Genomic DNA, 21,311 nt, shown 5'->3' with positions numbered 1-21,311 from the left:
AATGAAGGAAAGAAGGAAACACTGCAAAAAAGGCTTTTATTTTATAGGCACCACTGCAAAATGAGGAACACTTCAAAACATAGAAAATAATAATTTATTTTAACTTCATTTACTTAACTGTTTATAACTAATCATGATTCTGTGAATTTGCTTGTAAAAGTCTCCCTTTGAATCTACAAAGCAAAGGTTTTTACTACAATGAGCACTTAAAATTTCACAAACCTTCTCCATCCACAACTTTCCTGTACATGCAAAGTCCTCCAATGAGTTGCAGTATTTGCAAACATGCTGTAAACTCCCACAAAGTTGTATTATATTTTGCCTTCTGTTAAAACCTTTACACTCTCTTGGGAACTTTAACCAGAAAATTGTTAAAATGTGTATCCGAATTCTAAACACTGCTGGTTTGGTTATGTGCGTTATATATAGTTAACCACAGAGTTTGGTGGTTTTGAGTTGAAGCTTTGACCTAAATAATATATTAATGGTCACTCCTATGAAACACATTCAGCAAAGTAACATCATAAAATAGAGCTCCATTAAAATACATACCGGCAGTCATATCTGTGTTTTTAGCAGAAAAGGAAAAAAGCGTGTTTAACTTTCTTATATGAATATAGTTTAAACAAATTATTCTGTGAAGGTATGCTTAGTAAAAGATCTTTTTGAAATTTAAAAACTTTATGTAAAAGGTAACGAGTAAAAAAGTATCCTTGCTGTTTGAAAAAAAGCTGTTGGGTTAATATTGCCTTCCAGGACAGTAGTTAAGGGGGGGGGGTTTCGCCACTTAAAATAGAGTTGACACCCAGAGTGGTAGGGCTCGCTAGTTTGACTATAAACATGATGTTGCGATTTATCTTATATACAAAAACTTGCCGCATTGAACGAGGCAGGAATTGCTACCCCAACGGTAGTGTTCTTTTATGTACATAATGCAGAAGTGAAAATTATACAGTAGTCACCGAGAGGAATGAATTGTATACTCTAGTGCCGTCTGGGGATTTTGCGCCGTGGGTTAAGAGTTCTTGGATTGTCATCCAGTTATCAAATATCTTTTTATTCCTCTTCTTCATCATCTTTTTGTGGCTGAGTTCGAGGATATTCATCTCCTTCCTGTCGTCGGCCCCCTGCTGCTCCTTCAGGCAGTCGAGCCGGCTCTGCATCATGAACTCACGCCGCCGCCTCTGCTCCTTGGCCTTCACCACGTGCTGCTTCCTCTCCTCCTTGCTCCAGTAGCGCCCCATCTTCAGCTCGCTCACCGCGTCGTCGTCCGTGGTCATGCCGCTGCGCTCCTCGCGGATCTTGAGCGCACGCTCCCGCAGCAGGCGGTCCCGCACCGGCCGCTTGGTGATGTAGCGCGTGCCGTCGCTGCGGATCTTCACCTTCCACTCCATCCTCGGCTCCGACTGGTTGGCCGAGTTCAGGTCCTTGCACATGCTCACCAGGCTCATCTGGCTCTGCGCGTACTCGACGGCCGACTTCTGCTGGATCAGCTGCATGTAGCTCTGGTAGTGCTGCGCGTGCGCCGGGATGTGCGCGTGTTTGTAGGGGGAGTGCGGGAAGGGCGGCAGGTAGGAGCCGCCCAGCTTCGGGGTGGGGCTGCCGCCGCCGTCGTCTTCTTCCCCGGGCTTCCTCTCTCTGCTCTCCGGAGCCGGGCTGGGATCCAGCTCTTTCGGGGAAGGGCTGTAGTTCGGGGAGCCCCCCTCGGAATCTTCCGTGATGGAGAGCAGGTTCTTGGGGGACGGCCCGTAGGCTTCAGCAGCACCTTCGCCCTCGGCCGCCCTCCGCAGGGAGTTGTCGGGGGACATCTCCAGGGTGAGCGGGGTGCTGCGGCAGCTCTCGCCGGTGTTGTAGGCGCTCGAGCTGTCCTTGTCGGACTTCTCGGGCAGCTCGGTGATGTCGGCGAGCTCCCGCCGGCGCACGTCGGCGCTGGTGTTGTAGTTGCGGAAGCCGCTGTGGTGTAGCATCCAGGGCTCGCGGAGCTGCTCCTTGAGCTGCTGCATCTTGTGCGCGCGCACGATGCTGAGGCATTCCAGCTCGATGCTGCGCAGCTCCTCGTTGAGCAGCTCCAGCTCCTTGTCCACGCTCTCGGGGTCGCTCTTGCTGGCGTCCAGGGCGCCGCCGGGGTAGGAGAGGCCGCAGGGGCCGGCGCTCTTCACCTGGCACTTGAGCTCCAGCAGCTCGCGGAAGCGCTCGCACTCGTCCACGGGGATGCCCAGGTAGTCGGCGTCGGCGCAGTCGGCCGAGATGAAGGACTCGTTGCTGAAGGGCAGGTCACCGCTGCCCAGGGTGTCCTGGCTGCACGTGAGCTTTCTCTGCCCGGCCAGCGGCGGGGAGGCCGCGGGCGCATCGTCGCCGTTGTTCTCCTGCTCTGAGCTCTCGTCGTTGCGCGTGCTCTCGTCTGTCCGGCCCACGCCGCTGTCCTTCTCGTGCTGGTTGGACAGGATGGTGGCCGTGTCTGTGGTTCCCCCGTCCTCCTCCTGCTTCTTCTACACGACAGAAAACAAGAACACGTGGTCACGGGGAGGAAGGCTTTTCCGGTAGGGGGACTTGGGTTGCTGAGGTAGTTAGCTTGAGGTGAGCCGCTTCACCTCCTTCTGGGAAAGGAGGATGATCACTTGACCTAGTGAATGACTGCGGCTCTTCCAGAACCTCTTACCAGGAAGCAGGAGGCACAGAGGACATCCTTGAGTGCCTAAGGCACTGGAGAGGTTCCAGCCTCTCTGACAATGGTGGTGACAGAGAAGGGAGGGGAAAAGGCGCCGAGAAGCTGAGGCTAAACAGAGGGAACTGCTTTCCTTTCAAAAATGTGACTTGTTTTCTCTGATCTGCTCTTTATTTTGGCACATTGTTTTCCAAACAAGTATCAGAAGGTCGGCGGTACCTTGGCATTACTGCTTTGCTTTCTAAGCCCAGCAGCACTCTGTTGGTCTGGGAGGATATCAGCTTGCTTTTCATTGGTGGGCAAACAGAAAAGCACTTTTTTTCTTTTGCCAGCAGGTGGGTTTCTCAGGCTCCTAAGCATCATGGGGTGGGGGTGGGGAGCAGATTTCCCTGCTGTTGGGGGGGAGGGGCGGGCAGTGGTACCTGCTGCAGGACGCTGGCCGTGAACTGCATGGCCTGGTGGTGCTGCTCCTCCAGCATGTCCATGTGCAGGTCGTCCAGAAAGTCGTTCCTGTCGTCATCCAGCCAACCCTCGTCCAGCTGGGGAGAGGCAGGCACCCACACAGGCTTCAGAAGAGGCCCTTTTTGCTTCCATTTTATTTGTTTTTAGGAAAGGACATTACCTTGGGGAACCACATTTCTAGGCTTCCTCCAGGAGTCATCCCAATGCGGTCCGCCTGTTGTTTGACTCTCCGGACGTCACTGACCCCATCCTCAAGGTAAAGCCCCTCCCGCCCTACACCGCACGTCCAGGGGCGGCCCGCTTTAGCTGCTGCAGGGCTAAGTGCCTTCGCGCAGGAGGCCACCGAGTTAGGGGGTCAGAGGGCCGCAGCCCTGGCTCCTCTCCTGCTGGTAGGCCCGCACCCAAGCTTAGCAGGCCCCAAGGAGAAAGCACGGGCAGTTCGGGACAACAAAGGCAGGTCTGCTAACTACCTATTAGTCTTGGGCAAGGGCCTGCCACCTTTATCAGGCTCTTGTCTCTTTTGCTCGTAAAGAGCAGACTAGTCAGGGGTTTGAGATCACAGATCTGGCCTGCAGCTGCACCTCCGACCATACACAACCCCCAAATCCAGTCACATTTCTTACTTGGCCCTTTAAGAAAAAGTCTGCTTAGTAATGTTTCTTTTGCTTTTTAAAAGTAAAAACTGTATTACGGGTAAGATGTACATCGTGACGATTTGATGTGCATAGTGGAATAATGATTACAGTCAATTAACATATCATCTCACAGTTACTATTTATTTAGTGTGTGTGATGAGAATACCTGAACTTTACTCCTAGCAAATTTCCAGTAGTCATTACAGTGTTGGTAACTATAGACACCATGCTGTACGTTTCTCACACTCTGCCATTGTAAATGAGACCCACACAGGAGTGGTCAGAGTCTGGGGCAGTCAAACATTTTGATGGGCGTGACCCTGGCTGTGTTGTTTTCATGCTGTCAGGTTTCCTCCCCTTCTCCTTCATTGCACTCCCTGCATTAATGAAGCTCCTGGGCATGCAGTGTAAATGCCAAGGTGGAAATCTGCACCATCCTTAAAAGGCCAAAGCAAGAGATAGATTGAAAGTCAGATTACCTTTTCAGGGCACAGGGTACCTTCAAGTTCTGATTTAATATATTTTCTGCAGGGCAGGAACTCCGTGAGTGATTTTAGAACTACAGACTACATGCTGGAAGCCACCTTACCTGGAGTTCGGGCCTGGCAATTAGCAGTGAGAAGTTCTTGTTTTCTTCACTGGTTAGCAGAGCCACAGCCTCTTCACGATTCTGTACCTCTATCCCATTAATCTACAAAGAAAAAGGTGGAGGGGTGGACGGTAGCATGATTAGATTGTGCAAAACAATTCTCTACTGTTTCAAGCCTGTATCCATTGCCCAAGCACAGCTGGAACAGAGAACTTCAGGCAGGCTGAAAAGAAGGCTGGTTTTCACAAGGAAAGGCCTGGTTTAGTCTGGTGCACTCTTGCTATAGGAGACAGCCTCCAGAGGAGTAATTCACAAGATGAGCGGTGTGAACGGGAGTAACTGGGACTCCAAAAGGCAGCACTGAGAGAGACCGCAGTGTTGTGAAGAGGGAAAACATCTAAGCAATTTAACATAATTGCAGAATTAAATATACTCAAGCACGACTACCAATATTTTTGAAAAAGAAGCAATGGTCTGATGCGAATATGATAGAATTATTTAGGGTGTTTTGTGTTCCAAGTTTGACACCAACTTCTTTAGGTGGGACATAAAGTCAGATAAGTTCATCTGTACCATTTTTCTAGGTTACACACATAAACAGTATTATACAATCACACCTGATCTCTCTCTTGCAGGATTTTTGCTTCCTGTCCTGGAACCTTTGAGCTCTGCTTGTCTGGAGGTCTCAGCTCCAGGGGCCACAGCAGTGGTCCCACTTATGAGCTGGAAGATTGAGCCTTCCATCTGAGTCTTACGTCTTATAACAGCAAAGGGCATCATGGATCTTGGTTAACAAGGGGAAGTGTGGCTTCTGCAGCACAGTGAAGGCAGAGAGGGCAGGTAAGGAACTCAGGGTTTCCATACCCAGTGGTAGATGCTTGTCATTTGGAGGTCCTAGAGATGGTCATATAGAGTAAGTTAGAAAAACCAATGTCACATATTAATTCATGCCTGTGGGAACTAGAACAGTGGTAGAGATGAACTTATCTGCAATACAGTAGTAGAGAAACAGATGTAGAGGACAAATGGATGGACACCAAGAGGGGAAGGGGTGGGGTGGGATGAATTGGGATTGAGATATGCACACTGTTGATATGAGATAGGTAACGAGTGAGTACCTATAGCACACAAGACTCAGTGCCCTGTGGTGACACAGGGGATGCATGTATATGTACAGCTATACAGCAGAAGCGAACAACATTGTGAAGAACTAAATGCCAGTAAAAGTCTTCGACAGATAAACTGTAGAGAGGTGGTACTTACATACAATGGAATATTACTCAGCCATGAAAAGAATGAAATATAAGCCATCTGCAGCAACATGGATGCAGCTATATTAATAGATATTATCATACTCAGTGAAGTAGGTCAGAGAGAGAGACATGAATGCCATATGATGGCTTCTATGTGGTATCTAAAATATGACACAAATGAAGCTATTTATAAAGCAGAAACAGATTCAGAGATGTAGGAATAGACTGCTATTTGGCCAGGAGAAAGGAGAGGAATGGGTTGTAGAAGTTTGTATACATGATACATATATATAGAACGGCTAAAATAACAGGGTCCTACTATATAGCACAGGGAACTGTATTCAATATCCTGTAATAAACCATAAAGGAACACATTTTAAAGCAACCACACATCAACAGAAGATGTTATTTGGTTTTTAATTTTTTTAACAATTAAAAACAGACTAGCTGCAAGAGGAACAAATGGTTTATTTTACGTTAATTTTTATTGCAGCAGAGTTGCTTTAAAACGCCGTGTTAGCTCCCACCGCACAGCAGGACTCAGCAGTGCACACAGGTACCTCCCCTCCCATCTAGGCCGCCACAGGGCGGCAGGTCCAGTTTCCTGTGCTTTACAGGAGGTTCTTATTAGTTCTCTATTCTATACCTCGTATCAATGGTGTATATGTGTCTATCCCAGTCTCTCAATCTCCCCATCCTCCCCTTCCCCCTTGAGATCCATGTATTCTCTACATCTGTGTCTCTATATTCAGATGGCCTCATTTCAACTCCAAAGAGCAACAGATATCGGTTTATAGATAAAGTACTCTTAAAAACCATTCTATATAGTAGTTACCTGCTGAGTCAGAAAGTTTAAAAGACTGCTTAAAGTTGAAATGCTTGGCCCAAAATGAATCCTTCAGAGAAAGCTAGAATGAGCATTATTTGGGGTCACAAGAACTGTTGACCTGATTTGGCCTGTGTTGTCTTTGGTCCAGAGAGGAGGACAGGAAGTGAGATGAGCTGACTTGTATTGTAAGGCGCAGGGGTGGCTTGCCTGTTTAGATGGGGCCTCCTCTCTCTGGTTTGTCTCAGGCCCTGCCATGCCCTGTGTCCTGGTGTTTTCCAGAGCTGGGACTTCGGCCCTAATTTAACTGGTCTGCCTCACCACACATCTAGTTTTGAGATACTGATAGCTATTTGTTAACTTCTGCATTTTAACCCTAAAGCTGTGATCTGAAGCAGTGTGCTCTTCAGTGAAGGGACAGAGGACACTGACCTACCTGGATAATGCGGTCTCCTTCTCGGATGCGCCCGTCCTTGGCCGCGATGCTGTTAGGGTCAATCTGAAACACACGGCACCAAGTGGGTAACTCAGACATGCACGAAAATAAACAAGAGCACTGTCCAAAGTCTGCCTCTGTCTAACACGCCATCATGCTCATCCCTCTGTTTTTGTTTTACAGAGAAATAAGACTCCAGTGTTGTGCCAGGAGACACAAACATGGACTGATACGTTTCCAAGCCCCTTGCAGGCCATGGTCCTGGACTCTTGCCCCACAACCCTGCTGACCCTGCCCACCTGAGGGGATGCAGAGGCACAGCTAACAGCTGTTCCACCCAGAAAGGAAAAGCAAAAGTATGCTGGCCTACAGGTGAAAGAGTACCTTTCATTATGTGGTATAGCAGCCATATTTTCATTATTTTGCCAAATGTGTATATTAAATTTTGGAAAGGAACTTTACAAACAGAATCTAGCTGAGACAAGTGGCATTGCACTTTAGAGAGATACCCCCAAATTCAGCAATGGTGGGCCAGCTTAAGCTTAGTGGACGAAGTCTACTCAACGGGATGGGTAGAAAGCCTAGTAGTCACATCCTTTGGTTCATCCCATCAAGATGGATTTTATTTCCTGATAGAATGGGGCTTGTGTGCTAGTAAAGATGGGCTGCATGGTGAGGTATCCATACTGAAATCATCTGCTTTGTATTGGCTTCTCTGGGAAGATGAAAATAACTTCCGTCTATGTATTGGGTTCGTCAGAAAGTTCACTTGCGCTTCTCCATGGCATCTGATGGAAAAACCCAAGTGAATTTTTGGGCCAACCCAATACTTTGAAGTGGCACTGTGAACTCAGTGATACACAGTCTAGCAAAAGAAAAAAAAAAATCAAGAGAAACAGATAACAGAAATATTTGAAAAAGTGTAAACGACTCCCTCCCCCACCCCACTCAGTGAACTGGAGATGGGAAATGGGAGGCTGCTTTTCCCTCGGGGTTGAATACACAAAACCAAGCAAACGGCTCCATTTTATGGCCGATTTGCAGGCTTCTGAAGGGTAATTTTGCCTTACGCGCCAACATTAGAACTTGACCCCTATGTAGGGTAGTTCCATGGAGTGTGATAAAGGGGACAAAGAAATCTGGCTGTGTCTTTCCAAAGACATCTCAATAAGCCAGAGCTGCTCAACACATTAGAAGGAAAGAAAGACTACAGCCTCTGTGTCCTGCTATGATAGGTATAAAAAGTGAGCCTCAATACCTCGCTTATATAGATGCCAATGTCGTCTTCATCATCTGTCCGGTAGCACACTGTGAGACCCAGCTTGTCCTGGCTGTTCATTCTGTAGAGATCCACCTCCTAGACAAAGAAAAGGGCATTCCCTGTGAGACTCCAACAGGCAGTGATGGCTGGGAGGACATCAGATGTTTTAAAAAACCTTTTGTTTAAATGATGAACTGGATTTCTTTGCATTTGCTGTGGGCAGAGCAGTTAACTTACTAAACAAAAGGTGATTATAGGCAAGAGATCAATGCCTAGGGCATTTCTGACCTTTCAGTCAATATAAAGTCATTTTGAAAATAGTTATTTTATTGATCCCACTGAAGAAAAATTATCCATATTTCACTCAGCATCGAGACTTCTGGGGTCGGCCTTTTCAAAAGCATTCTTTCAATGTCTGCCACCAACGACAATATTTCCAAACCCCAAACCATCCAGCCATTTCAGTACAAATGTTTCCAATGTGTTTGGTTAGATTATTTCATGTTGCGTTCCCTTAATATGTGCAGTAATAGAACTTGCAAACAGATTACACATAAATTGATCCAAGGAAGGACGGTAACGTGATAGCATGCAATTAATGCTTTCCACAACAGCTGTGATATTTATAGTCGAGAAATTAGTTTCAGACGCTATTACAACAAATTAAATAAGATAAAAGTGAAGTGAGCCCAAATGTGAGACACATGGGCACACGCAGTGCCACTGTATTTGACAATTAAACTGTGCTTCGGAATGAAGTCAGAACTTTGAAAAGGGTTGGAGCCTTGGGAACAAGAGGCTTGGTTCTCTGAAAGCGTTCCCAGGCTCCATCTCCCCACACTGCCGACCGCCCAGGCGAGACTCCACAGCCCCGAAGTACAGGCCTGTGCCAAGGGCCGCCTGCTAGTAAGTTTCCAGGCAGACCCCCTGGTCCGGTGTTCACTGCTATGCTTACCAACCAGGAGGGGCTCTGAGATGGGGCCTGTCTCTGGGACTGTTTCCTCACTCCTGGCTGCTCTTGGATGGTGGTGAGGATGTGGTGGTTTCTGTGGTGAAGCTCAAAGCAGTTATGTAGCAGACACTCCTGAACCTCCTTCCCGGGTGCCCAATACCACAGGCACTTTCTAGGTGGAAGGACTGGAGGCCCTAAGGCCCTGTGAGCAAGGAAAAGAGAGGTGCCCTGAGCGTGGTCACGTAATGGGGCCACCAGGCCAGTGAGGGGAGCTTGGATTTTATTTCAGCATGCTGGGAAGCCTTGAGCAACTTTTAAGTGAAGACTGCCAAGCTCTGGTTGATACCCTCAGCAGGCTTTGTGGCTGATGTAGAGGATAAAGTGCTGCTGACGAGTTGGGGCTCTGAGTGCAGCTCCCAGCTCTTTCTAGCAGCTTCACCATAGGGTTCTGTGGGCTTGCGACTGTCTCTTAAGCCTGTTTCCTCACTGGTGCATGTCATCGTGCCGCTTGGACAGGGTGAAGAGTGACTGAGACAAGACGGCTGAGCTCTCGGCACATCGCCTGGCCCAGAGAAGGTCTACAGAAAACAGTAAGGATAATGACTGTGTGCAGGTGGTTTCTTACCCGAAGTCACAGCAGTTATTTGTAGCCAAGTGTGTATGTTTCTCACGTCCCCCCACCCCCAATTAAGATAATTTTATTTTCTGAATATTGACATGTTAATTAATTCAGTGACTTCCTCATTAAAGCTGCAGCAATCTGGTATATTACCCAGAAATGAAATCCTATTATCTTTCCTTGTGTTTGGAGGAAAAGACTAAGCAATCATAGAGGCAGCACATATTTAACCGCAAGGGCGCATTCTTTACAGATACTGTGGGATAGCCCGTTTGCACACCGCCCACATGGTGGGCTCACAGCATCCTCACGTTTCAGCCGCATGCCCAAGTCTCCACCTCAGGTCACACTTCATCGGGCGACAGACAAAGGGAAGACTTGCTCCGTTTCAGTGCTTCCTAACAGGTAATGTGGGCTTCCCTCGTGGTTCAGTGGTAAAGGACCCACCTGCCAATGCAGGAGACGTGGGTTTGATCCCTGGGTCAGGAAGATCCCCTGGAGAAAGCAATGGCAACCCACTCCCGTATTCTTGCCTGGAGAATCCCATGGACAGAGGAGCCTGGCGGGCTACAGTCCATGAGATCCTAGAAGAGTCGGACATGACTAAACCACCACCACAAGAGGCGGTGGAAATCCGTGGGGTTTCATGACGACTTGTTCGGGTCCAAATGTACCACTGCCGTCCCTGAGCCCTGGCTTCATGGTAGAAAGAAGCCAGCTGGTTCTGGAACAAGAACATGTGCAACGGAAGCAGGGGGAAGGGTAACTGGAGAGGTTTTAAGAAGCAACCGAGAAAAACAGCAAATTCTGTGATGTGACTTCTATCAGAGTAAAAAATCATAATACAGGTTAGAGTTTTCATTGAATGATCGACCACCAAGGGGAACAGCTCTTAAGAAAGACCAAAAGGTACCAGAGCTCCGCTGGGTGTCATTCTAAAGGATGTGACGTGTGCTTCGGGGTCATGATGAGGTACGGGCAGAATCTGAGGGTAGCGTTTGGGATCTTTTACAGTACTGAGGCACTGTCCTGATAGCCAAGGACAAGATTTTCAGACTCGTCTCACTGACTAAGGCATAAGACTGGGTATTACTGAACTGAAGAGGCAAGGGGTGAGCTATATAGAGTCTTGCACTTTGGTAGAATCACATATATTGGTCAGTGACATGTTAAAAATTTAACCAACCACCTAACCTGGCCATCCTGGACTTTCACCCCTGATAGTCTGAGAAGCATGACTCTGTAATACACATCTAGAATTGAGGGCTCCATTTAAGAACCCAGGAAAGTGAAAAGTCTGGAACTGATGTCTTGGGGGAAAAACAGCATGATGTGCTAAGAGTATTCAAGTAGGAACTAGGAAGACCCATAAGGAATGTGAGAGATGGAGGTCTGATGTGTAAAAAAAGATACTCATTGGGCCTAATGCCAGTAATATAAGCAGTGTGAAATCTACAATCAGTATGATTTTGATAAAAGCCTAACTTGAAAATCATTTCTACTCCATTTTCATCAAAATTTTGATTGCCAGATAGTTAAACAATTACCTATTGAAGTGGACATTAGTTCATATTCCTACTGGTGGGATGATTTCTTTCTCTGGACTTTCCCCTTCTGATTCTTCCAATTTCTTCCAACAGATTTGTTACTTTTATAACCAGAAAGAAGACTTTTTCAGAACAAATTCCCAAAGACAAGTGCACCCCAATGTTCACTGGAGCACTATCTACAACAGCCAAGACGTGGAAGCCACCAACAGATGCGCTGACTGACGAGTGGATAAACGAGATAGGGCACATTATACAATGGACTATGACTCGGTGATTGGAAAAACCTGAACTAATACCTTTCCTAGCAAAATGGATTAACTTGGAGATGATCATACTAAGCAAATGAAGTCACAGAATGACACACAAACAGAGTCACAAGCTTAGAAGACAAACTCATGGTCCCCAAAGGGAAAAGGTGGGTGGTGGGGAGGGAGGGATAAGTTAGGAGGCAGCTGGGATTAACCTGTACCCAGTGATACCTGTGAAACAGGTACTCAGAAAGGACCTGCTGTATGGCACAGGGAGCGCAATGCTCTGTAATAACCTATATGGGAAAATAATCCAGAAAAGATTGATTTCATGTATATGTATAAATGAATCAATTGGCTGTACCCCTAAAATAAACACAACACTCTAAGTCAACTACATTCCAATATAAAATAAACAATCTAAAAAGAAAAATAAAGACAAGTCAGTGATACTCCCCTCGGGCCTTGGTGACCCGGGCTGCTCTCACGTCCTTGGAGCCCGAGGAACCTTGGGTCCAGAGGGCTCCACTGTGGAGGAAATAAAGAGGCTGGGGAGGACGGGCCTGCAAACGAGCCCCACTTGGACCTGGACTGCCCCATCCCGCGTGGACGGGACTCCAACCTCCAGATGCAGGTGGGTCCTCCCACAGCTCAGCCAAGCCTACTGCACAGAAGGACCGTGGACCTCTGGGCCACAAGAGCTCAGAAAAGTACCTGGTCTCCAAGTCTCCTGGTGCTGCTCCCCCGGCAGCCCCTTCCTTGGAGTCACCCCACTTAGGTACGACAGTATCCTCAGCATCTCAGTTATGGGAGGGCTTGGGATTGTCTTGGGGGTACATGGTAAGGGAAAAGAAGCACCCAGACATAAGCCCTGGGGTCTTTTTTCTGGCCCATTCCACTGGAATCTACAAACCAGGAACACAAGTTTATCTTGGACGCTTGTTGCCCAAATAACCTGACTGGGGCATCAAGAAGTGCTGTCACCTGTGGACATTTCCTATAACAACAACTTGAAAACCTGTGCTGGGGGTACTTCATAGTCACAAGGCCTGCGAGGCTGTAAACAACATCTGGCCTCCAGAAATGTTCTGGAGTAGGTAACTGAAAAGATGCTAAACAGGGAAGACCTTCAAGAAGCTAGTTTTGAGAGGTAAAGTCAACATACGCTTTTTGGATATTTTTGTTTTTTTTGAAAAAAGCACTTAAAATGATGCTCTACATTGTTAATTATTTGATAACTGCAAATCAAAACTACAAGGTGGTATCATATCACCTCACACCAGTCAGAACAGTCATCACCAAAAAGTCTACAAGCAATACATTCTGGAGAGGGAGGGCATGGAGAAAAGGGAATCCTCCTATAGTGTTTTCGGGAAGATAAATTGTTGACAGCCATGATGGGAAAATGATACGGGGGTTCCTTAAAAAACTAGAGCTACCACATCTGTCAGTCATACTTCTGGGCCTCTGTGTGGAGGAAAACCATAATTTGAAAAGACACTTGCACCCCAACGTTCACTGCAGCACTCTTTACAATAGCCAAGATGTGCAAGGAGCCAAAATGTCTATTGTCAGAGGGATGCATGGATGGGTAAAGAAGACGTGGTACATATATACAACGGAATGTGACTTAGCCATAAAGAATGAAATAATGCCTTTTCCAGCAACATGGATGGACCCGGACATGACCATACTACGCGAAGGACCTCAGAGAGAGGACAAATAGCCTGTGATATCACTTGTAGGTGCTATCTAGTTGAAACAAATGAGCATATTTCCAAAACAGAAACAAACTCAGAGAATCAACTTATGGCTACCAGTTGGGCGGGATCCGGGGGAGGATAGATTGGGAGTCTGGGTTTGACATGTATACACATCTATATTGAAAACAGATAACCAAAAGGGACCTGGCATAGCACAGGGAACTTGGCTCAGTATTCTGTAATATCCTCAACAATTTGGAAAAGAAGAGATGCTTGTATAGCTGAAGTACTTTGCTATACATCTGAAAATAACACAAGATTATTATTCAACTATCATATAAAATTTAAAAATTTTTTAAACATTTGCAGAAGTTCAGAAAAGTGCAGAGAGGACTTCCCTGGTGCCTCAGTGGTAACGAGTCTGCCCGCCAATGCAGGAGACCTGGTTTCGATTCCCTGATCCGGGAAGATCCCACGTGCCGCAGAGCAGCTGAACCCGTGCGGCACAGCTACTGAGCCAGTGCCCTAGAGCCTGGGAGCCGCAGCTAGTGAGCGCGTGTGCCCTGGAGCGTGTGCCCCGCAACGAGAGAGGCCACTGCGACGGGAAGCCTTGAGCACCACCACCGGAGGAGCCCTGCTTGCCACAACTACAGAAAAGCCCGCACAGCAACCAAGACAAGCACAGCCAAAACTAAAAGTTTAATAAAGAGTGCAGAGAATGGAATGATGATTTACATTAACGTGTGGAATCTCTTGGCATTTAAAAAAAAGGCACATGATATGACTTCGCTGTGGAAACTCCATTTCCAGAGACTGGTCCCCCACCATAGAGAAGAGCCTAGTTGCTAATGGTTAAGCATAAGAGCTCTTGTCTTCAGAAGCTCTGTAAACACAACGATGTAAGAGCTGAAACTGTCTTGGGGTTTGTATAGATTTTGAATTTACTCTGGCTGCTCATAAAGAAGATTACCGTAATGCAATAATAGTTGAATAATGAATTGTACAGAAAGAGCAGTGTCTATCTATTATATACTGTACATGGTAGATGCTCAACAAAATTGAAAGACTTACCTTGAGAGTCCAAGGCAGACTAAAGATCCAAATAAAAAAATAAACTTGGCTCTGCCAACTGCAAGTCAGGCTGCCCTGGGAAAGTCATTTAACCTCTCTGAAACTTCTCAGCTATTCTTATCCCCAGAGGCAGTGTTTGGGGGCTCAGTGGAAACTGCTATTCTTCAGACTTACTAGGTGACTTGTAAATTCTGAACATTTCATTCTCACTCCAAGCTAGAGGTAAAGGCTTAGACGATTGAGCACATGACGGAAAGCATAGGTGTCATTAATACATACTATCTCTGAGGATGGAGATACGATCGCAGAGAAGGCCATTAATCAAACTGGTATGAATAATGTATTACCATTACCTGGATTACAGCTCCCCCACCACTGTTGTCCTGTTGCTCTCTGGTCTAGATGGACTGCTGGATAAAAATGAACAGCTACGCCTGACGTCTTAAGACGAAATCGACACAATAGCTCAATTAAGAAAAGTAAGAGCGCCACTCCACCTTGGTTGATCCCAGCTTTTGGTTTCAATGACAGCCACTTTAATCAGAGGGGAGGTCCCAGAGACGGACATTGGTGGCTTATTCATTTCAAGGAAGATTGGTTTCCCAAGTATAACTCTTAAGACCTTATGGATCCAGAAGTTCTGTGCATATTTCTAGAAATCCTCTACATGCTTTCTGTATGCATGGCACTATGTGGGACGTAGAGATGCCTCTAAAAAGACTGCACTTTCCTTCAAGGACCCTACATCTGAGGCTGGGTAACAAGGCTTTTATTCAACACAAATGTTGGCTGGGTGGCTGCCATCCTAGGCACTGTCTGAGCAGGAGGAACGAGCAGGGGATGGTCGTGTGGGGCCGGGGCTGCCTGAGAGTGGGAAGGAAGCTTCTCTGGAGATGAGCCATGCTGAGTGAGGCCAGGACCTGGGGGGAGAAGAGCAGAGCTGGGGGAAGGTTCCGGATGCAGGGGAGCAGGAGAAGGATGGGCAAGTGCCTATGAAACTGCGAGGGTAGTGAGAAGGTTCCCTGGAGGTGCCCTGATGCTGTGCCTTCAAGGCTACAGAGAATCACATAGGTTGGCGGGGAAAGCCTGTATTTATTTCTAGGATGGCCTCACTTCCCTCATGATCTACTGATGTTTTGCTCTGAGACCTGGTCTGGAGCTCATTTTAGTCCCCTTGTTGAAATTGTAGCTCTCCTTTTCTGATCTCAAAATGACATCAGGACACAGCAGAGGTGACGGCGGCCTCAGCCTGGCTAGGATGCCACCGACGAATCCACTGGGAAATGAAAACAATAGACTGAGGGAAATAAGCCTTCTTCAGATGTCTAGTTTCTTTCTTAATTGCCTACAGGAAGATCCAGAGCAGGTGTTCAGTACCTGAAAATTTATGGGTAATTATTTGGCGGCTCAACCCTCGGGCATACTTGGGTGTGATTCTTTTAACACTAAGCAGTTTCAAAATAACAGGGATTTGACGCTTACCTAAATATGATCATTTTGTGTACTTTAAAAGACAGAACATCTGTTTTTCTCTGTGTATTTGCTCCCATAACATCCCCAAACACTCATGTATTTTCCTCCTGTATCATATCCATGGAAATAGTTATCTTTCAAAAGCTGCAGATGTTAATCTAATCCAACTGAGACGATGAACAGTTGAGACTGGCCCCCTATTCAGAGCAAGCCTGGGTTGGGGGTGGGGGTGGGGGGGAGTACAACAGGCTGATGGGACTTAGAACCGTCAACAACCTGTCTCTGCTAAGAAATCTTGTAAGGAAGTGGGGATGACAGTGCCCACCATTCCCCCTGAAAACCGGGTCTCCTTTCGGAAGCCCAGCTCTTGGCTGGCTGCTGGTCATTAACCTTCTTGAACTGACCGGGCTGCCCCCCAAAGATGCCTCCAAAAACAGAGCCTTCCTGGAGGTATAGACACTGTTTCCTTCCGGTGAGCTGCCCCAGGGAGGTTTAGGAAGAATCTCCCAGAGTCTTGACCTCTGATCTGAGGACGGGCTGCTCATCCAAAACCAGCAGGTTTGCTTTAGGAGATGGCACTTCGTAAACAGAAATAACCTGGAAACATCTAAGCTGCTATCAACAAAAGTCCCAGTCTAAAAGCTGTCTTCCTGCCTGGTGTACTTCATGGTAACTGCTCAAAGGAGCTACAGATGGAGAGTGGCCACTGTCTTGTTCTCTAGATGAAAAACTCGTGTCTAAGCTAAAGAGCTAACAGCTATAAACCAAGTAGGTACTAGGAGCTCCTGAAGGGCTGGAAGGGTGATGACTTCCTGATTTTGCATTTCTAGCACCAAATTAGATATCTAATCTAAGATGCTCAGTAAAAGCAGATGAGCAGAAATGAACGTAAGTACGATGCAGACTCTCTGTGCTGCCCATGTATAAATGGGAAGAAGTCTGAGCAGAGTCCTGAATGTCCATGCGGGGCTTAGTCATCTCTAGTCCATGAGACCTGACTCTGCACAGATGGTGCGGGTGCTGTTAAGATGCTGGGAGGCACATCTTCACACCGCAGGGAAGGAAGCTCAGAAAGCCTCAATCACGTGACCTGTGGCAAGGGCAGGTGGAAGCGGGGCTTACCTGGGCCCGTGGCCTTCAGGTCAGGGCCCCTGGGACTTGACCACGTGCACGGAAGCACCTGGAGGGCTTGGTAAAATGCAGACTCCGCTTCTCTAGGCCTGAGGGCCCAGATTCTGCATGTCTGACAACACTGAGGTGCTGCCGCCCCAGTTTTTGCACCACACTTTGAATAATGAGGCTCAAGGGAGATGTTTCAGAGTGGCCCAGTCCAGTCCGAAGCAAGATGTTCTCAGTTCACGCAAAGAAAGTTACTTCCTTAGTTCACGCAAAGAAAGTTACTTCATTTAGGAAGAAAGACTCAATTTGGGCTAGTCTCAACACTTCTTTGATACCAACCTATCTCCTTAGACAAAGAGAAAGCAGCAGGAGGCAGTGGAGAGAATGGGCCCCGGGTGTCCCGCCCTCGCGGCACCAGTGACAGGCACTGGGATTTGACAGCACTGCCTCAGGTCCGCTGTGTACTGTACGGCACCTCTGAGTCGTGGAAATTCACGCTGAATTTTCTGCCTCAGCAAGTGATAAAGCATTTACTTCAAAATTTTCTTTAAATAAGCTGGGTTGAGTTAAAGGGAAAGAGAAAGCAAACTGGTTCTGGTGGTATCTGGATGCAGCCAGGTAATATAAGGCAGATATGGTGGGAACTCAGTGACCCTCCAGAAACCACATGCACACTCTAAGAGACAGGAGCATTTTTCCAGGGAGAGACCAGGGAGATGCTCAAAGGCGTAAAGTAAGATGGCCGTAAAGAATCCACCGCTGTAAGCTTGAGTGTAACTTAATACCAAGGAACTGCAAAGTCTACACCTGAAATGGAGCAGGACTCCAGGGTCCTTGCACCCACGTCCTCTGCCTGCCTTCTGTCTGTGGAAAAACTTCAGCCAAAGAATTAGTTTACTCAGAGAAGTGAGAATATGCAGAAACAAAGGAAACAGTCAAAGGAGACCAAATAATACTTCAGTCATTAAGCATAATCAAGGACTGGGAAAGAACCCACTTGCCAACGCAGGAGACATCAGAGACGTGGGTACGACCCCTGGGTCAGGGAGGTCCCCTGGAGGAGGCAAGGCCACCCACGCCAGTATTCTTGCCAGGAGAATCCCATGGACAGAGGGGCCTGGCAGGCGATGGTCCACAGGGCAGCAAAAAGTCAGACACGACTGAAGTGACTTAACATACACACACACAAGGATCTTTAGTTCCTTCTCAAGGGCTATAGATAATATTCTGAGCCATATCCTAGGATTCTGCCTTATAGATACTGCCCAACAGATGCCAGGTGGGAGAAGTTAACTATCGGATGACCAGACTACCCATGACATAAGCTGCCACAATTCCTCGGCCTTAAGGACATGGGAAAAGGACATGGGAACAAACCGACCCTGGAAGTGAAGACTGACTGCACTTTAAACAATCAAGACAATGCTAATCTCACCACCAATGATCCATTTCAAGATGACTGTCAGAGCTGACTGTGCTGTTTCTACATGTAGGCCCCTGCCTCTGTCCATAAAAGTTCTTGGCCCCGATTGTCAATGGGGGAAGCCGACTTCGGACAGGCATCCACCCTCCCCACCTCCCAGTTGCTGGCCACAAACCTGGCCTCTTTAATGGCTTTTGAGCAGTGAGCAGCTGACCCCACTTCTGGTTACACACCACCCTCCATAAATTGAGCTCCCAAGGTATTTGATAGCTTTTTAACGACCTCTGCATTGTCACAATGATCATCAAAAAGCAGTGTTGTCCTGTAAAGGTTGTTAAATAGCCCTTCTTGCAAAGCAGTGTTCCAGACAGCTCTAGACTCACTCTAAAATCCATGAAAAGTGTACTTTACATGTGCATCGATGATCTCGATATATGCTGATAGAGAACTTCCTGCCTTAATGACTTGACATGAGATACAGACGTTCTTCTTACCTCTAGCTCCAGCTCCTCCCTGTCCATCTCCTGATGGATGCCGGCGATGTAGTCGTTTGGGTCATAGTATTCATGGGCTGAGGGATGCCTGAAAAAGGAAGAAAGGACGTTAAGACCCTGCGTGCAGTTCTGAGTCTCTGTTTTCCCATCAGGAGCTCCAGCAGGGCCACGGGGCAATTCTGAGTCTCAGGTCTTAGTTTAAGTCTCTTTCGTTGTGTATGCTGGCATAGTCAGGACCTCCCTCGTAATATTTCCATCATCTTCATTATGTCCATTTCTTCTGGAAGAAGGGGTTAAGATGCAGGCTGAGGAGGAGGGATGCAGTGGGAGGTTGGGGTTAGCAGAGGTAAGCTAGTAGATATAGGATGGAAACACAACAAGGTCCCACTGAATAGCACAGGGAACTATGCTCAGTAGTCTGTGATAAACCATGATGGGAAACCAACATATAACTGCATCACTTTGCTGCACGGGAGAAATTAACACATTGCAAATCAACTACACTTCAATTAAAAAAAAGATACAGGTTAAAAGCAAGACTGGCTTTGTTCCTTCCAGTGGCTATCCCCCTGGCCCACTATCATTCGAGTCAGGATAACTAATTTCTAACTCAGCCTCTAGTCCAGAGACAGAGTTATAGTTACTGCTCATGACTTCATTCTTAGATTTTATCTCTGAGGAGGAAAAAAGCTCAACTTCAGGCGACACTTAAAGACATGTGCTGGCCTCTGACCTAGGTTCAAAGGGCTGTGGCCGAAACTGCTATGCTGTCGTCTAGGACAGTCTTTTTTTTTTCACCTTTTGATGGTCTCACAATAAGAAAAACATTTGACATCACAATCCATGCGCAGCTACATGTCTGGAATGTATGTGCTTGCATGCATACAAGGCATATACATATATATGCATGCTCCCTACACACACACGGCTAGGAGAATGGAGGCGTGCGTTCCTCTAGGTTAACGTGTGTGAAACAGAATTCACAGAACCCACCGCCTCTTTGGCAGAACCACTAACGGAACCTCTCGGAGCCAAGGCAGCAGCTCTGAAAGGTGTCAGACACCGATGGAGAACTTCAGCTTGATTATCGGCTGGGGGCCCAAACCTTCAGGTTCTCAAAGGTCAGCGCAGCAATCTGGGGACTCTGGTCTTCTCGCCCAGGGAATTAAGTTTTGAAACAACACAGCAGACAGGAGCAGTCACTCAAATGAAGGCTGGCTTTCAATTGTCTGAACCCATCAGGCAAATAGGCTGCCTGCACATCCAGGGCTGTGAGCCCTGAGGATGTGGCTGGAAGGCCTGGGCTCTCAAGCCTCAGGGCAACTAACGTGCCTCCACCCACCCCCTGTTCAGCCCGTGATGCACAATCCTGAAGTCCTCTGACCTTGCAGCCAGGACTGGGGCCGGGCTGACCTCTGCACTCTCCCGACATTTCTCAAATAGCCCCTGGGGGTGGGAGGGGCGAGTCCTGTCAAGTTAACTAGACTTTATGAGGAAATTACGGGTTTGGCTTCTAAAAAGCCTGTGACGGTGATGGTTCAACATTGAGAGAAGTAGCCTTAGAGCCGCATCAATATGAAAGGCAGTTGGAGTCTAAAACGTCAAATAACTGATCTGAGTGACTGCAGTCAGAGAATGGTCTGGTTGTTCCCTAGTAACTGGGATGCTCTGGCACATCGTCGGTGAGGTCTGGGAGATGAGGTGCGACCGGCTTCCCTTTCAGTCTGGCTGCCAGCTTGTGGGGGGCGGAACCGCTGAGTCTGTGGTTCCCTGGGGCACAGAAGGGACAGGCGTGAGAAGCAGGTCACAGCAGGGTGCTGGCACACCGCCCTGCGCCCCGTGTCAGGCAGGCACGCCCCCTCCTCCTCCACGCACTGTCGGCTGCAGCCCAGTTCCTTCTGCCACAGCTGGGGAACCGGCCCTGGGTTCTGATGACAGCTAACCCTCGGAAGAACCCTGCGATGAAAGGCCAGCTTCTGTCTGGAGTTGCTTGCTGCAACTACTGAGTTGCTAATAGAGACCTGACAGGTACCGCTCAGAGGCTGCCCCTAGAAGAGGTGGAAGTGCCCTTGGAAATAAGGCATTATGGAGGCAACGACCTGGACCAGGAGCAAGATGGGAGGAGGAGGGACTGTAGTATCAGCCAGAGCGGTTAAGACGGGAAAGTGGACACCCTGCGCACAGACAGGCCAAATCACGTGTGACGAGCCACCTTAAAATGGACATCTTTTAAGCCACATGGACACCTTAGAAAATTTCCTGCTCACTTTTCCTCCTTACATGTTTTACACCACTGATTAAATCAGCAATGATTACTGCTATCATTCATCCAGTGCTTACCATATGCCATGCTGAGAATTTTCCACACATGACTTCACTTAATCTTTCAACAATTCTATGAGATGGGTACTATTATGATCCCATTTTAACAGAGGAAAAATAAGGCCCAGGCAAGCAAACTACACATGTTACACAGCGAGAGATTAGTTTGAGCATCAGGTCTGGCCACGTCAAAGGCTCTGAACTACCCTA

The 21,311-nt window shown here is 47.5% G+C and overlaps 1 protein-coding gene and 1 long non-coding RNA gene across 6 annotated transcripts in view; one reads left to right on the top strand and one right to left on the bottom strand.

Moving 5' to 3' along the window:
* Nucleotides 1-11,890, top strand: part of LOC110143888 (uncharacterized) — a 90,981-nt gene extending 79,091 nt beyond the window's left edge. The window contains exons 7-12 of one of the 3 annotated variants that reach the window (XR_011483686.1): nucleotides 3,275-3,383; nucleotides 4,987-5,191; nucleotides 6,813-7,222; nucleotides 9,596-9,669; nucleotides 9,952-10,103; nucleotides 11,339-11,890. This is a non-coding gene — a long non-coding RNA (uncharacterized lncRNA). Of the gene's footprint in view, nucleotides 1-3,274; nucleotides 3,384-4,986; nucleotides 5,192-6,097; nucleotides 7,239-9,595; nucleotides 9,670-9,951; nucleotides 10,104-11,338 lie in introns of all 3 variants that reach the window. The other 2 variants (XR_011483684.1, XR_011483685.1) reach the window with 2 other exon arrangements.
* Nucleotides 18-21,311, bottom strand: part of PDZRN3 (PDZ domain containing ring finger 3) — a 251,090-nt gene continuing 229,796 nt past the window's right edge. For all 3 annotated transcript variants that reach the window (XM_020903665.2, XM_020903666.2, XM_020903670.2), the window contains 6 exons: nucleotides 18,780-18,867; nucleotides 8,125-8,223; nucleotides 6,867-6,929; nucleotides 4,352-4,453; nucleotides 3,088-3,204; nucleotides 18-2,489 (listed from right to left, as the gene is read on the bottom strand). In XM_020903665.2, the coding sequence (XP_020759324.2) occupies nucleotides 948-2,489; nucleotides 3,088-3,204; nucleotides 4,352-4,453; nucleotides 6,867-6,929; nucleotides 8,125-8,223; nucleotides 18,780-18,867 (2,011 nt within the window). In that variant the 3' untranslated portion in view covers nucleotides 18-947. The remainder of the gene's footprint in view (nucleotides 2,490-3,087; nucleotides 3,205-4,351; nucleotides 4,454-6,866; nucleotides 6,930-8,124; nucleotides 8,224-18,779; nucleotides 18,868-21,311) is intronic.

The sequence above is a fragment of the Odocoileus virginianus genome, chromosome 26, assembly GCF_023699985.2.
Source record: "Odocoileus virginianus isolate 20LAN1187 ecotype Illinois chromosome 26, Ovbor_1.2, whole genome shotgun sequence".
In the NCBI taxonomy this organism is placed as follows: domain Eukaryota; kingdom Metazoa; phylum Chordata; class Mammalia; order Artiodactyla; family Cervidae; genus Odocoileus; species Odocoileus virginianus.
Note: the sequence above shows the minus strand (reverse complement) of the source record. Positions and strands in the feature narration are given on the sequence as shown.